This window comes from Mustela nigripes, chromosome 5, assembly GCF_022355385.1.
Source record: "Mustela nigripes isolate SB6536 chromosome 5, MUSNIG.SB6536, whole genome shotgun sequence".
Classification (NCBI taxonomy): Eukaryota; Metazoa; Chordata; class Mammalia; order Carnivora; family Mustelidae; genus Mustela; species Mustela nigripes.
In genome coordinates, this window is record NC_081561.1 from 144907658 (window position 1) to 144925231 (window position 17574).

The 17574-nt window shown below is 35.2% G+C and overlaps 1 protein-coding gene across 4 annotated transcripts in view; it reads left to right on the forward strand.

The window, feature by feature from the left end:
* Positions 1-17574, forward strand: part of QKI (QKI, KH domain containing RNA binding) — a 150186-nt gene that overhangs the window by 59859 nt on the left and 72753 nt on the right. For all 4 annotated transcript variants that reach the window (XM_059401402.1, XM_059401403.1, XM_059401400.1 and 1 more), the window contains exon 3: positions 315-431. In XM_059401402.1, coding sequence (XP_059257385.1) covers positions 315-431 — 117 coding nt within the window. The remainder of the gene's footprint in view (positions 1-314; positions 432-17574) is intronic.

Here is a 17574-nt window from a genome sequence, read left to right on the forward strand (position 1 = left end):
TCTAAGATTTTGTCAGACTCTTTAATATACTGGTTTATTCTGTTCAGATTACATGTTGTTGGCCAGTTCAGTATAGTACCTGTTTTATGTAGATACTGATGTTCGTAATTCATATTTTGTGTTAATACATACGAAACTTCATGCTGAACAATGAGCTCTTGTAATTATGTCCTCAAACTGGGCTACAAATTCATACGTACTCTAAGATTTATTAAAAAAACAGTTTACTTGACAAAGTAAAAATACATTTTAACATAATTTTAAGAGCTATAAATTCAAGCAAGTGAATAATTATAGTGACTTTTTTTTTCTAGTTTAATTTTGTTGGGAGAATCCTTGGACCCAGAGGACTTACTGCTAAACAGCTTGAAGCAGAAACAGGATGTAAAATAATGGTCCGAGGCAAAGGCTCCATGAGGGATAAAAAGAAGGTAAGTCCTTGAACATGAGAGGAAGTCTTGATGTGAATAGCTTACTTACAATTTTGCATTCTAATAATAAAATATCCCGATCTTTTGTGCGTAAAGCACTATACATTACTTCATATCTGAAACTTTTGAACTTTTTTAAGGTGTTGTCATGATTTTTTCTTTTGATTATCAGTTTTCATTTAGCCAACTAAGGTATCACCCAGTCCAACATGTTAACTTATTTTGGTATTTACAATTGAGATGGTGCCAGTTTGGAAACTAGTCACACTATAACATTGTATACATAAAGGTATGTCATTAAAAGTTTTAAAAATGTAAAATGTTTCTGTTGATGAAATTTTAAATGAAAGTAATCAAATGAATAGCTTTGGCTGTGTGTGTGTTGGATTACTGGGAGAGCTATTAAACAGGAAAAGAAAGCTCTAACTAGCCATATGATACTTATCTTGGATTTCACCAACATTTTGTGTTGATTGTGTATTTATTAGATATTTTACTTTATATTGTTCCTGTTTTCTCTTTTTAATTTCTCCTGCCACTTACTGCTCTGCTACTTTAATTAATGAATACCCAACTATCTACTTTAAATACTGTTTTTTTAAAAGATTTTGTTTATTTATTTGACAGAGAGAGAAAGAAAGATCACAAATAGGCAGAGCGGCAGGCAGAGGGAGGACGGGGTGGGCGGTGGGGGGACAGGACCCCTGCTTAGCAGAGAGCCCAGGACCCTGGGATCATGACCTGAACCTAAAGCAGAGGCTAAACCCTCTGAGCCACCCAGCCGCCCTTTAAATGCTATTTTTAGGAAGGTTTTATATGCTCGTTTCCTCTTCTCTAGTGATACTGTTAGGCAGGATACTTTTTGAATGTGTATCTGTGTAAAATGGTGTTCGACTGATTTTTTTTTTTTAAGGTTATTTAAAAAAAAAAATCCACGTATAAATGAAATCACATGGTATTTATCTTTGACTGATTTCACTTAGAGAAAATCCTCTAGGTCCATTTAACCCTGAAACTAATGTAACACTGTATGAGAATTATACTTCAGTTTAAAAGAAGAAAACCTAGGTTTGATTGCCAAATATAAAACGTACTGTCAGGGAGGGTATTGTTTTTTAAAATACAATGCCTTGAGAAGGCTATCAAGTAATAAACCTGTGGTTAGCTTATGTCGGGAGTGTGCGCATTGAATCACTTTGTGGAGTTTATGGAACAAACATCAGGTCTTCAGAGGAGTCTGATTTTCGGATGTGCTGCTTTTCTGACCTGCCACCTCATTGCATTCACGTTCTCCGCCCGCCTGACTGGATTGCAGTCATTTTCTCAGCTTGCAGACAGATAATGACTTCGCAGTTAAAACATTGGGTATGTGTGGGGAGGGGGTATCCCCAATAATAATGATGATCTTTAAATCTTTTTAAAATCTATTCTTGTCAGCTGAGTTTAAATATATTTTGAGGCAAGTATGTGAGTTCTCCTTCAGCAACTTTAAATATTGTATTTAAAACATTTATTATTAGAATCTTAAAATATTTAACCATTTTCTGAACCAGCTAAGTGGCCGTCTTACATTGGCGTGCAGTTTGGTTCCCTCTTTGCTCTCTCCCCTCTTCTGGTTGTATTGGCATTGAGCAATGTTGATTTAAGAGCCATGGAAAAATGAAATCCATAGTGGATGGACAAATAAATCTTAACCTTAAAATTAGTGTATCCGTCAGTTAAACAATTACTCTATAAATCCATGAAAAAACGTGTTTTCCCCTCTCCTCAGCCACTGTTAATTCTGTAGTAATGCTCCCCCCCTTACTCACACACTCCTAGACACCAAGAATTAGAGCTTAGAATTTGTGTAGTAAGACATACATGAAATTTTTGGTTTTGTTTTTGATTGGGGTTGAAATTTTTATCCTGAAGAACATACTCTGCTGTCTTTGACAAAAGAACCAAATAGTTAAGACAGTGAGCTTTGTGACCACATTGTTTAGGTTTGAATCTTGGTTCGGTCACTTAGCAGCTTTGTAATGGACAAGTTACTTAATCTCCTGCTGTATAAAAATAGGAGTAGTAAAGGTGCTTGTGAGGATTAAATTAGAATAGTACTTTGGATCATAGTAAGTGATCAGTTAATGATTAATCCTAATAAATTTTATCTTTAGGGGCTCTTGGGTGGCTCAGTTGGTTAAGCAACTGCCTTCGGCTCAGGTCATGATTCCGGAGTCCCAGGATTGAGTCCAGCATCAGGCTTCCAGCTCCGCCCGGAGTCTGCTTCTGCTTTTCCCTCTGACCGACGCTCTCTCTTACTTGCTCTCTCTGTCAAATAAATAAATAAAATTGTTAAAAAAAAAATTTTAGCTTTACACTGTCATGGTAGTGCCCCGTATTCACAGGTGGGGGGGTCTGTTCTTAGACTCCCAGTGGAAGCCTGAAAATGCAGATAGTACTGAACCCTGTATATACTATGCATTTTCCTGCATAAGTTTAATTTATAAATGAGGCACAGTAAGAGATAACAGCAATAATTAGTAATAGAACAATATATGGTAATAAGTTATGAGACTGTGGTCTCTCTCTCTCTCTGATGATATCTTTTAGATTGTACTCACCCTTATGACGATATCAGAGGGTAAAAGGCCTACATGATGAGATGACGTGAGATGAATGATACTGTGATAGTAGGCTGCTGTTGACTTGATGAGTTGGGAGGAGGATCATCTGCTTCCTGACTTGGGATGACCATGGAATAACTAAAATTGCAGAAAGCAAAGCTGCAGATAAGGGCGGACGACTGTAACTGGATAGTTGGTGCCTTTTTTTTTTTTATTTTTTAAGATTTTATTTATTTATTTGACAGAGAGAGATCACAAGTAGGCAGAGAGGCAGAAAGAGGAGGGAGCAAGCTCCCTGCTGAGCAGAGAGCCCCAAGCCGGGTTCGATCCCAGGACCATGAGATCATGACCTGAGCGGGAGGCAGAGGCTTTAACCCACTGAGCCACCCAGGCTCTCCTACTTAGTGCATTTTATGTTTAAACTCTTACGTTGCATCAAGGTTGGGGGGACTGCTACTGTTTTTTTAAGTTTTGGAAAGGAGAATACTTTGTTCTTTTGTGACCTTTGAATATCCCATATTCTCATTGCTTTTCTGTTTTTCTCTGGTGGTTGGTGCATCTATATTCTGTCTTGTCCATTTTGTTCTTAACCACAATTAGAAACAGTTTACACTTCTTTTTATGTTTAATTTATGCTGTTGGCTATCAAAATAAAACTTACAGAGTATACATAGTGCAAGAGTTAACAATAAAATAAGACACCAAAAAAATTTGGCCACAGATTATATTTTTAGTTTTATTAAAATGCTACAGATGAACATAATTTAGGCATATCAAATTAGTTTGAATGACTACCATTTGTTTGATATTATGATATATGGAGTCTTTGAAGAATTTATGCACATATTTTTAACGCTAGGAGTGTCTTCTATAATTTTAATGTAAATCTATACATAAATAATTGTTAATAATTCATTTTGGTTGATGCTGTAGTTACTTTATTCATTGAACTTTTGAAAATGTCAATGAAAGTAAAGTCAAGTGGAAAGTGCTATCATTTGTTACTTGACTATTATTTTGAGAAAAAACTCGACAAGCAGATTGGAGTAACAGGGAAGTATTGATGTGATACTTCTTTATACTAAGCTGATTTAGTGTTTTCACTAGTGTTTCAAAGGAAAAGCCAACTGGCTTTAAGCTTTTCTGCAAAGTTTTCAATTTTTGTAAAAGCTGAGAAAGCTAGAAAATCTTTAATTTACTGGTTGCCTAAAATATGATGGAAAATGCGGTTTGCTGATCTGCATCCTTCATTAGCCTGGTAAACTCAGTGAAGGCAAAGCATGTCTGTTTTATGGAGCATTTCCCTGGTGTTTGATGAGTACCTGGCTTAGAGTAGGATCTGAAAAAAGAATAAATGTTTAGTTTAGGTAATGAATGAAAGGCATAGATGCCTCCCACTATGTCTCCATAAAAAAAGCTTATAAATATAGGAAATTATAAACCCTATGTGCTTTTAATTCTTTGGGCAAGATAAGCAGTACCATAGTATTCTAAGCTGCTGGTTTTAAGCAAGGGAGTGAATATGCCACCTTAATTTTTATTCTGTTGGGTTGGTATTCAGAGTTATTGATGGGGATAATAGCATTCGTTTTTGTATATAAGTACCCAGTAGAATGGTACTGGGTAAACTTCATGGAACCAAAGAGTAGGAGCTGTGGTCAGACCTTATGAGAGACTATGGCCAAAGCTTGGATGGCTTGTCTGTTCCAGCAAGTACTCACCTGGAGCAGGCCACGTAGCCTCTGTCTCTGATTAAGTATATGGTACCTTGGTGTCAGCAAGTGGAAACCAGTAGTTTTATGGACACTTCTTTTTAGAAGACTTATTTATTTGAGAGAGAGGGAGGGAGGAGTGTGGGGAAGGGGAGTGGGGGAGAGAGAGAGAGAAATTTAAGCAGACTCCAGAATGTGGAGCCAGATACAGGGCTCAGTCTCTTGACCGGGGCTCCATCTCCAGACCTGGAGATCAGACCTGAGCCAAAACTAAGAGTTGGATGGCCAACCAGCCGTGCCACCCGGATGTCTCTTTATGGATAGTTCTTTTGACTTGTATACTTTGTATTAAGTATTATTCTAGGTATTTTATGCACATTTGTTTAGGACTTGGTTTCAGGTGTACAATATAGTGATTCAGCAGTTCTGTAGATCACCTGTTGCTCATCACAACAAATGCATTCCCTAATCTCCTTTACCAGTTTAACCCACTCCCCATCCCCTCCTCTTTTTTATGTCTAAATGATTTGTAATTATGCATACCACATTTTATTTTATCCATTCATCAATCAGTGGACCCTTGGGCTGCTTCCATATCTTGGGTATTGTAAGTAATTGCTATAAACATAGGGGGGCATGTATCCCTTTGAATTAGTATTTTTGTATTGTTTGGGTAATACTCACAGGATGATTGCTGCATGGTAGGGTAGTTCTGTTTCTAACTTTTTGGGGGAACCTCCCCGTACTGTTTTCTACAGTGGCTGCAGCAGTGCAAGAGAGTTCCTTTTTCTCCATATCCTTGCCAACACCTGTTGTTTCTTGTGTTGTTAATTTTAGCCATTCTGACAGGTGTGAGGTGATCTGAGTTTTATTATTCCTATTTTGTAAGTGAAAAAAACTGAGCCTCAGGAGGTTAAATAATGTGTTCAAAGGTCAATTGCCAAAAATAAGCAGTCCACATTCCACCTACAGCCTGTATTCTGTTCCATGGTGTACTACTTCCTAGTTAAGAAGCATTTCTGAGAGTGATAGCAACTTCAGAAATATCAGAACTTGAATATTGAGTAGTTTTAAACTTTGACTGTGAGGTCAACATGGATATATTTGGTGAAACTTCTCTAAAGTTTTTAGTTTTTTCCTCAGGGATAATATATTTTGAAGTTTTGTTTTTGTGTCATTCCCAGGATTTTCACAAATCTTTGTAGGAAGGAATTAATCCTATTTTCTGATAAAAACCTATATAGTTGAGCCTAGAAATTCTAGAGAAATAATTTTTGGAAAAGGAAGTGGTTTTTGATAGCTTTTCCATTGATGTAGCAGAGGGCTACCGGGGCCAGGTGGAGAGCTCTGGGTAAGATGTCTGTGTGCTAGAGGAAGTGTATTCATCTTTCAAAAAACAGAGATGGCAGGCAGCTGGTTTCCAGTGTAGCAGATGAATACGTGTAAGTCATTAGAACAGAATACATGAATACTTGATAATATTTTGGAATCATAGTTATTAAAGTGGTAAATGAAGTTCACCTTTGGGAGTCTTTGTGAGTGGTGTTGTAGGGGACACTCTTGGGGATTTGTCTCTTCAGCATCCATTAGCTCTTCTCTGAGAGCTCCCCTGTCATAAATAAGTGGGGACTAAGTATCCATGCTTGTGTTTCTGCTTCCCACTTCTGCCCCCCTCCAAGCCAAAAATGTTGATGAGTGAAATGTCTATAGTTGATCAAAGCCAGGTTAGTTAAGTGTGGTATCTTCTGGACCTTTTCATTGAGATTTAGTAATTTTACTTAGAGTTCCTTGCTTGAAATCAAGGAATGTGCACTTATGGGATCAGATGGCCCTTCTAGGGCTGCTAATAACTATGGCCAGATGGTATTAACTGCTTTCACAATCTGTGCAATGTCTGATTTAGACCCTGCAATAACCTCAGAAAATAGTTTTACTCTTCCAACAGGATTGGAGGCTTAAAGAGGTGATGTAACCTGTCCTGTCCCCCATTTCTAACTGATGACTACAGTAGATACAAATGCAGATCTCATTGAACATTCAAATTGAACTATGCAAATCAGTCTCCTCAGAATATGGGCTTTGAATTTAAAACCTGATCAATCTGTAATACATTTTTAATTTTATTTTTATGAGGATATACATTGTTTTGTGGAACTTGGTTTAGGAAATGTTATTAGACATATTTTGTAATTGCAAACAGAATTTCATAACATTTCTACATTTTTTCATATACATTACAAATTTTTCTTAAGTATCTCTTAAATCCTATCACTTCATTTCTTATGGTTAATATATATTTTAATTACTTAATATATATTTTTGGAGAAGTTTAAGAGTACAGATAGTCTGAAAAAAAATTAAAGGCACCACCTGCTCTGTTCACTCTACAGCCTATCCTTGTTAACAGTTCTTGCATGTCTTCTTATAGATTGTTTTTCATGCAGTTATATATATACATTCATATGTGTTATAGAAGACGGATAATGTTAGATATGATGCTTTATAATTAGCATTTTCTTCTGCAGTTCTGTATCCTGTCCTGTTTCAGTTCACTAAATAATGGACCTTTATAATTCTTATAATTCTTATAATTATAATTCTTATAATTCTAAGACACACACAGGATGCTTCAAGGCACCTATTGATAGCAATATGCAAGGACAAATTTTCTCGATTTTGGGGGGTTGCTTAGACTTTTATTCTTATCAAAGATGTCGCTCTTGTCTCAGCACTTTGAAAGTGAACAAATTAATACAGTTTTTTTGGGTTGACATCCTAAAGTGGTTATGATGGACAGCGACATAACATCAAGAACAAGCATGGTTCAGACAACCTTGTAATGATCTTGTTTTATACTTAGCTTTCTTGTTTTACACTTAGCTTTGTGGTAATACCCAGCACTCATCACATCACGTGCCCTCCTTAAAACCCATGATGGCTAATTGTAAACATCACTAATCCGTTAGTGAGCATCAGCATTGCTGGTCTCCTTCGAGGTGCCCTTACTCCTCTGCACCTCTCACTCCTTCTTTTGCATGCCGTATGATTTGGGGAGCACATTCTGGACATAATATCCTGTGTAAAGATTTTATTACGCTTTTCTAAAATAACAGGGCTCTTTAATGCTATCATGCTTTTTTATCACCCCAGATTTTCTTTGTTATCCTATATCTAGTCAGTGTTCCTTGTTCTCCTCTTGTCTCATAAATGTGTTTTTAAAATACTTTGTTTGAATGGCATCCAAGTGAGGGCCATATACACTGCAGTTAATTGATAAGATTGCTTAAGCCATTCCATCCTTCAGATCCATTTCTCCTTCTACATTTTTATTTGTCAAGGGACTGAGTTATTTATCCTAAATAATTACTGTGGATTTTGCTGATTGCATGGTGGCATTTAACACTGATCTCTGTCCTCCATATTTTTGGGTAAGTGAGAAAGATTTAATCAGATTCAGATCTCCTGCTCTCCCTTCTTCATTTCCTTTCTTCTTTTTGAAAGTGTATTTCACAAGTAGTGTGGTGATGGTGGGTTTTTTAGGCCTTTTATTTCAGTAGGAATTGTGAAATGGTCATATCCTATTTGCTCATTAATATTAACTAGATTCACTTTTTTTTAAATTTTTTATTTTTTATAAACATATATTTTTATCCCCAGAGGTACAGGTCTGTGAAACACCAGGTTTACACACTTCACAGCACTCACCAAAGCACATACCCTCCCCAATGTCCATAATAGATTCACTTTTTATAGGAAAGGCTAGATGAATGCTCAGTTCTTTATTTACTAGTTTAAAAATAGTTGGTTCCTAGGAATCCTTCAAAGGTAAAGAATAGGGTTTTTTTGTTTCCTTTTTAAAAATCAGTATGAATGCATGTTAACTATTTTGATGTTTCAGTTCATTGCAGTTTTTCAGTGATCATGCTGTTTGACCATTGGGGGCTTCCTCAAGTTCACTTCTAAGTGCTTCTAAGTGTTCACTTCTAAGTGCTTCTGACACTGCCTCAGTGGTTGGGGCTAGTAACTTTGCTTTCTAGTGTGGTATGATAGTCCAGTGTCATCTTAAAAAATTTTCAGGCTTGGAGTCATCCATTTCTTTAATAAGGAATCCTAGTTACTTTTAGTGAAAAATACTAAGTAGAGATTGCATTCTGGACTTAGGTGATACTCATTTTTTGTAGACCTTTTCAGGACAGAGCTAGGAGATACATACGTACATACATACATACACACACTCACACATTCAGGAATATAGGTGTGTATACAAGTCCATTCTCATTCAAAATCAGGGCTACAGTATTTTATTTAATTGATCCTATAAATCTGTTTTCTTCCCCACTGAAAACTTCTGCTTCCTAAAGACAAAATAAGGATTCATTGGCTTTATTCTAAGATATATAGAAGTCTCAGAATAACAGTACAAACACTACTATCAACAACATAGTAAGTGAAAACAATTTTTCCACAGTTCCTATTGTTTTTAGGTTGTATCCTACTAGAGACTGAAATTTTGTCTTTTAAAACTCTCAATAATTTCTGAGTGTATAATAGGTACATCATTATGGGGGTACACATTTAAGCTCATTTGTACTTGGTCTTCTAAGTTTAATAGTTGCTTCAGTTATTTTTCTGTTACTTGTAAAATAGTTATGTGGTTCAAATCTATAAGTAGTCAAATCTGTAAGTAGTAGGGAATTTTCAGAGACTCTCGCTCTTACCCCTGTTGCCTGTATGTATTCCTGCTCCTTGCTATTCAGGTAAATTTTTTATATTTGTTTCCAGTTTATCCTTACATTTCTTTTTTGACATAACAGTTACATAAGTGTGACAATTGTGTATGCCTGTGTGTGTAATTTCTCACTTTTTGTAGGTGGCTATGTACACATTACATTTTGTTGCACCTTACTTTTATTTAACAGTATATTGTTGAGATCACTTTGTGGGGATATATTGAGACAGCTCTTTTAATAGCTTACCATATTCCATTGTGTGGATATACTGTAAGTTATCCCAAATTTCCCCTATTAATGGACATTTAGATTGTCTCTAAGCTTTTTTTTTTTTTTAAAGATTGATTTAATTTTTAAAACACTTTTTTTAAGGTTTTATTTGACAGAGAGAGGGAGAACACAAGCAGAGGGAGTGGGAGAGAGAGAAGCAGGTTCCCTGAGCAAGGCTTGCTGAGCAGGGAGCCTGATGTGGGGCTCAATCCCAAGACCCTGGGATCATGACCTGAGCCAAAGGCAGATGCTTAACTGACTGAGCCACCTGTAGCTCCTGTTTGTTTATTTTAGAGAGCCAGCATGCAAGCATGAGTTGGGGAAGGGGCAGAGGGAGATGGAGAGAGAATACTCAGGCAGACTCCTTACTGAGCAAGGAGCCCGACAGAGCGCTTTGTCCCAGGACTCTGATAGCATGATCTGAAGTGAAATCGAGTATTGACTGCTTAACTGACTGACCCACCCAGGCTGCTCTGCTTCTAGGCTTTTGCTGTTACACATAGGGAGAACGCTACATTGAATACCTTTTTACATATATTTTTACATGACCTTGTTAATTTATCTTCAGGATAGAGTTCTAGAAGTGGTGTCCCATAATTTTGCTAGCTAGTCCTGAATTTCTCTCTCTCTAGGGGTGGTTCTCATTTTGCATTACCGCCAACAATGTATGAGAGTTCCACTTTCCTAAAAGATTGACCAGCAGTCTTAAACTTTTTTATTTTATACAGGAGATTGAACATCTGATAAAGGCACTTTTAAAAGTCATTCTTTCAAGTTTATTCGTGTGTGTGTGTGTGTGTGTGTGTGTGTGTGTGTGTGTGTGTAGAAGGTCATTACTGTTAGGAGCAGTGCAACCGTCTCTGGTTTCCAGTTAGTCATTTCTTTGCAATATATTTCTTATGTTCCCATCCAGCCCATTTATAAATAATTATTAGACATAGTTGAAATAGTGTTATTGGTCTTTAGGTGCATTATAATTGTAACAAACTTCTGTTTGTGCCTAAGAAATTAATTGCTATTTAAAATGTTTTCTAGAGGAAAAGTGCTGTGATTTTTCTGTTAGTTTATATGGCCTTTTTCAGCTAGGGTTCCTCTTCTGAACCACAGAACATAAAAATTCTCAGTTTTACCTAGAGTGATTCATAACAAGTAACATTATAGATGTGTAGGAGAGAAGCTAATTATATATAATTTATGCCTTGGGCCCAGCATTAAGACTTGATTCTCTTGTGAGTCCTTAGTTGGGAAAGGCTATTTATTCCCTGCAAGGAATGTTTTTTTTTGTTCTACTTTATATCCCTTCCTTACTCCCCCCACTCACCCCACCCCCTCTTCCTGGTACCTTTGACTTGATGCATTCAAAAATAGGAACTTTTATAGATTCTCTTTATCTTATAAATCTTATAAATTGAATACATATGAAGTTTCATAAATATGATTTGAATAATAGTACTTATCTGTGAAAACAGATTACTTGCTTTAGAAGAATGATTATGAAAATTACAGTATTATGTAATCTGGTTTGGAAGGAACCTTATTAAAGCCATGAAGTCTCACCACCGTGTGATACTTTATTCCTATATTGCAAATGATTGTTACTCAACTTTCGTTACCTCCTTTCATAGTTAATTCAGTGCCTTCTCAGGCAGCAGATATTTTTCAGTGCTTTTGATTTTTGTCCTCAAGGAGCTTTTATCCATGGGAGACTGATGTATTGACAGTGAATTAATGCGCAGTGTGCTAAATGCTCCTTTAGATGTTATTCCTTGTGCTGTGGGAAGTCGAGGAGGTGTGTAAGGAGTTCTGTTGTAGATTGAAGGTTTTAGGAAAAGGTAGAGAGAATCAGACTACAGCAGGAATTTACAAGACAGTTGAGAGGAATAGTATTCTGGATACCACCTGTAGGATCAGCCTGTGTACACTTGGCCTGTTTCAGTGGAAGCTCTGAGGTATGACGGGGAAGGCAGCATAGATACTGGAGGCAAGACTGAGATCTGAGTATGTAAGGACTTAAATAAACATTTTTTTTTTTAAATTTTGAAAGCAGTGCATTTGTGCTCTTATTTTTAAGATATGAAGTTTTATGTTAATTGTTCTAAAAAAGATAGCTAGGCAGTGATAGGTGGAAGGGAGGAGTGTCCTAAGGCCCGAGACAAATGACCAAGTTTGTTAGAAAGTTCTTCCTTGTGTTGAGATAGAATCAGTATCTTTGGAACTTAGATCCTCTGATCTTAAATCTGTTTTGAATTCAAAACAAATATAATCTCTTAAACCTTGGAGCCTTTGACATAATTATGTGGTAGTACTTATGTCTTAAAAGTATGCTTTTGTAGCTATAAACTAAATCCCTAGTAGCTGTAGTCTTTTTTTTTAATGTTATGAGATTTGGTCTTGAATTCAACCTTGAAATGATTGATAGGTTTCTTTTTAAAAAGAAAGGAATGCTTGCCTTCTGAAGAGTTAAATTAGTGCTCTTCAAATAATCTGCTGGTAAGACCATTACAGAACAATTCTAATCCATTGTAGGCCAATCCTTTTGTAAACTATAATGAAATTATCAGATAAATAGAATTTGAAAAAGACAAATTCAGTCCTGTTTAAGACATTTTTTTATCAATAGATAAAATTATCCAGTTGGAATGCTATAAAGCTTTCTAAACATACTTGATTTCTATACTTGCAGGCTATATCTCTCAGCAGTACCAGTTTAAATACCAGTTTATGACTTGATCTCCTGGTTCACAGAACTGTAAACTAGATTCATGGTGTCTTCTCCCTCTCTACTTGGTTCTCCTCACTCTCTCAGCTTCGCTGGGTGTGTTTTTAAAATAAAATTCATTTTGGAATACTGACTTCATAGTTTTGTTTCTGATTACATGTTTATTATGCGCTCAAGTGGCTTAGCCTTATTTTAAGATAGAAAAGTATAAAACAATGTATTAAAAATTAAATGTTTATTTCAAATTGGATAGTATCTCAAGACACTATTACAGAATAGATCTGCTGTTGTGCCACCTTAGTTGTTAAGGAAGATTGGGAGGATATGAAATAAAAATTCTATTCATTTAAGGTACAGTTATTAAAATTGGTGAGGCACTCTTTGAGGAGTAAAAGATGGATCCAATGAAAATAAACCTTTGTTTTCATTAGGAAAGTAACACATTAAGTAACCTGTAAAACTTAAGCTAATTACTTGCCATAGATCTAATACCAAGATGAGTTAATTGTCCATGTCTAATGAAATGAGATATGAGTTTCATTGAAAAGGGAGAGTCCATTTTATCACTAGATGCTGTTAATGAGCCTTTTAAAATTAAGTCTTGATTGGATTGCAGTCAACTTAGTTAAAGAATATTTGAGCACCTCGTAGTTATGTTGTATATAACAGATTTTCTTTTGAGAGGATTCAGTCTGTGTTGACAGAATTAGTAGGGGACCATTGCTTATGTGTATATCATGCTGCATCAGTTGATTTTCTTTTTCAAAATCCTTTATAACAAACTGGAAATTTTTTTCTCTCATATTAACAACAGATTATAGGCAGTTTCATAAGCCTAGTGACCCATCCTGTTCTGTGTTGCTAGTTTTATTTTTCTGTTTAACTCCAGTTGTGAATGATAATGAGTCACAGAAATTATACTGTTAGTCTCTTGATTTTTTTTTAATTTTTAATTTTTTATAAACATATATTTTTATCCCCAGGGATACAGGTCTGTGAATCACCAGGTTTACATACTTCACAGCACTCACCAAAGCACATACCCTCCCCAATGTCCATAATCCCACCCCCTTCTCCCAACCCCCCTCCCCCCAGCAACCCTCAGTTTGTTTTGTGAGATTAAGAGTCACTTATGGTTTGTCTCCCTCCCAGTTCCATCTTGTTTCATTGATTATTCTTCTATAGTCTCTTGATTTTAAAACAGGTTAACTTTTATGTATAATTGTTAACTCTTTTGCTTTTAAAGGTAGGTGTAATTGTTTTGTGAGGTTTATGTATTAATTTATTTATTTTAAATTGTCATGCCAGGTCAGTATCACAGCCTGTGGGCCCGAAAAATTAAAGCTGAATCTAGATTATTGAAATGATTTATATTTTGTGATTTGTTACTTAGAAAGTAAATAGAGATTATAGCATATAAGCATATTTTATAAAGGTATTAATAATTTTTAACAAGTTTTTGCTGTATTCAAATACCTATAAAGTATTGCACATATAGAGGACTGATCATTTCATATTGAAAATATTTTTAAGAATGTGATATTAAGAAAGTTTTGTGTAATTTCATCTTTCTAACTAATAAGATTAATTTCTGACAAGTAACTTGTGTTCATTTAAATTAATGAGATTCTGGAATGTTAAGAAACAAGTAATTGGAAAGTATTCTTGAATATGTATAATATGATCAAGCTGTTGCATCAGAGTGTTTTAAGACATTTAAAATTTACAAGAGGTCACGACTTTAAAATAAGGCACAAGTAGTAAAAGCAAATGCTTAAGCTTATCTATTGTAAAATAAATTTTTATCCCTTGATTATGAAAGCCTTTCATGTTTAGTATGGCAACCGATAGACACTTTTTTAAACGCCGTAATCTTTTCCATTTGGAGGCAGGTTTTACATGTATATGTTGATGTGTATTTTGAGACCATATGTTTTTGTAAACTAATATATTTTACTTAAGATTATTATATCTCTTGGGACGCCTGGGTGGCTCAGTGGGTTAAGCCTCTGCCTTTGGCTCAGGTCATGATCTCAGGGTCCTGGGATCAAGCCCCACGTTGGGCTCTCAGCCCCACACCTCACTCTCTCTCTGCCTGCTTCTCTGCCTACCTGCTTCTCTGCCTACTTGTGATATCTCTCGTTCTGTCAAATAAGTAAAAATCTTTAAAAATAGTATTATATCTGTCTGTGCCTATAAAAACTCATGTACATGTTAAAAATGAATTGTTTTTTTACTATAAAAATGTTGTGAAAAACATCTGCACATATTATTAGGATGAATTTTTAGAAGTATAATTGGTTGGTTGAAAATGTATTACCAAAATTGCCTTTTAAAGCTACTATTTGAAGTTATAAGCACTCTTAACAGCAAAGGGAAGTGCTTGTATAAAGAATCGTCTGTGAAATTGGGATACCAGTTTTTTGGGGGACAGAAATATACTCTGTATTGATTTGTATTTTTAGTGAGGCTAATGAGGTTAAATCTGTTACTATATATCTATTTGGACTTTAATACTTTTGTATTGCCTGTTATTGCTACCAACGCAAACCACATTTGTGTTTTTTTTTTAATTGTGTTTTTTAATTGTGTTTTTAATTGTGTTTTTTTTTTAATATCACTTTGAAAAAATACAAATTTCTATCTACAGAAAAGTTTGAGAGTGGTACAATGGATCCTGTATACCCCTTACCTAGATTTGCCAGAGTTATTAACATTTTGTACATCTTTGTGCATGTCTGTTCTCTTCCTGTGTTTATATATGTTGTATGTAGGTGTCTTTACTTATATACTTACAGTTAATGCCCATTTTCTAATTGTGCACTCATAAATTCGCCTATTTGCTAAGATTTATTAATAATTTCAAAATTAATACTGGTGGTGCTTTCACAGTTACACATGGATGTGCTTAGAGCAGGAAAAAAAAAATTGTGAGTCATCCAGTGCTCTTGTTCCCAGCTGAACTCAAGTGAGGCAACACCAGTCTTTCATTTTAGCTCTAATGCTGTGAATAAGTGTTCTTTTCACGGTCTGCTTAGTGCTATGTTTTTTGCAAAGTTGCTTTTTGCTGGTGAGTTTGGTGTTAAAAATGACCCCAAAACAAATTGCTATCTAGTGTTTCTGAGCTCACGAAAGCTGTGACATGCCTTAGGGAAGAAAAACACACGTTAGTCTTCCATAAGGGGTGATGTTGGCTGTGAGATGAATGTTAATGAATTAACAGTATGTATTAAATAAGGTATCTTTTAAACTAAACACACACATAAAACCAGATTACGTATCCATTGATTGATGAAAATGTTGTGACCAGAGGCTCACAGTAGCATGATTCTGTTCCAAGGGAACCATTGTTCCTAAGGGAATATTAATATTCTCTAATTCATTGGTCGCAGGACTTTATAGATCATAACTATACTGAATAATGAGACTGTGTGTTGTGCGTGCAACGTGTGTGTATAAAATTATTAATACCTTTTATTTGTGAATCATTTGAGAGTTAAGCTGCAGATGCCCTGACCCTTCATCCCTATGTTAGGGTGCGGTTCCTTTGAACAGGAACATAGGAACATCTGTTTGCATCATCAGGGTCTCTGTATTCACATCCAGCAGAGTCAATGCTACTACAATATTACATTCTTTGATAGACATTCTGAACTCAAATTTTTCCAATTTTCCATTCATTTAAATTCTTTCTGTCCCAGAAACCTGTTTGGATCACAAATGACACTTGTAGCTCTAGGTTTCCAGTTTGAAACAGCTACTGAGCCTTTCATTGTCTTTCATGATTTGGGCTTGTTTCATTGTTTTCTTATGATTAGAGTCAGGCCATGCATTTTGGGCAGGAATGTTTTTAAAAAAGTGATGCTGTGCCCTCAGCACACTGCATTAGTTACCCAGTGTTAGTTTGCCCCATTTTGATGATATTCAAGTTGATCATTTGGCTAAAATGGTGTCAGTCATATTTTTTCACTATAGAGATACTTTCCCCCCTTTTACATTAATAACTAATCTAAGGGGAACACTTTGAAACTTTTATCCTTTGGCCTCTGCATTTTTCTTCCTCTTCTTCATCACTCTTGAGATACTTTGTGTTTATTATTTATCCCTCCTCCTGGGGGAGTGGATTTGGTGTTTTACGAGAGGAGAGTGCTGACTGTTGTGCTTGTTTTGTTCACAGTCCTGTCCTCAGTGGTAAAGCTGTTAATACACTGGTATTCAGGAAATACATGTTGAGGGAAGGATTTTCCTTTTAATTTTGCTTATAATTATTTTGCACAATGAAGTTTTCACTTGGACAGTCCAGCTATATTTTATTGTTGCTTTGTGGATTCTGTCTTTAGGGTAAAGCTCAAAGGTTTTAACATTTCCCAGTAGTTTGTATAGTTATTTGATGTTTTCTCTAATTGTTATGGTTTTATTTAGTCAATTAAATCTTATATTCTTTTATAAATTATTTCATTCTATAAGATAAAAATGGAAATTCCACTGTTCCTCAGTTATTTCTTTTATTTCAATTACTTTGCTTTTTAAAACAATTTAACAACTTTTAATTGCTTTTGATAAATGCATAGTTTATTTTTTACAGTATGTAAAAAATGTGAAATTTTAAATTTTTTGAATTTCTTAATAGCAAATCTTTATTTATTTTTTTTAACTTTCTAAGGAACATTTTTGTTTGCAGTTTACTGTTTGGAGGAATTGACTCCAATGCTATATGTCAGAATTTGCCCAATTAATTGTATTTTGTCCAGTTATGATATATTTATTACCAAATGAGCTAATAAAAACAGGAGTAATGTTTGTGGTAAAATGATGTGTAGTGTTTCTAAGCATATTATCTTCGTATTTTGATACCATGCTAAGTCGGTTTTTTGTTTGTTTGTTTTTTTGAATAGCTCTTTGGAAGGGAGATGCTAAGTTCTGATTTGCTCAGGACAGGCCTAATTATTGATAAATATATCTTTTCATTTTTAAAGTGTACTGGTTTGAATGACAAATTGCATAGTCACCCTCAGATGTGGGTATTTTGGTGTTCAATTTTTTTTTTTTTTTTAAAGATTCCATTTATTTATTTGACAGAGAGAGATCACAAGTAGGCAGAGAGGC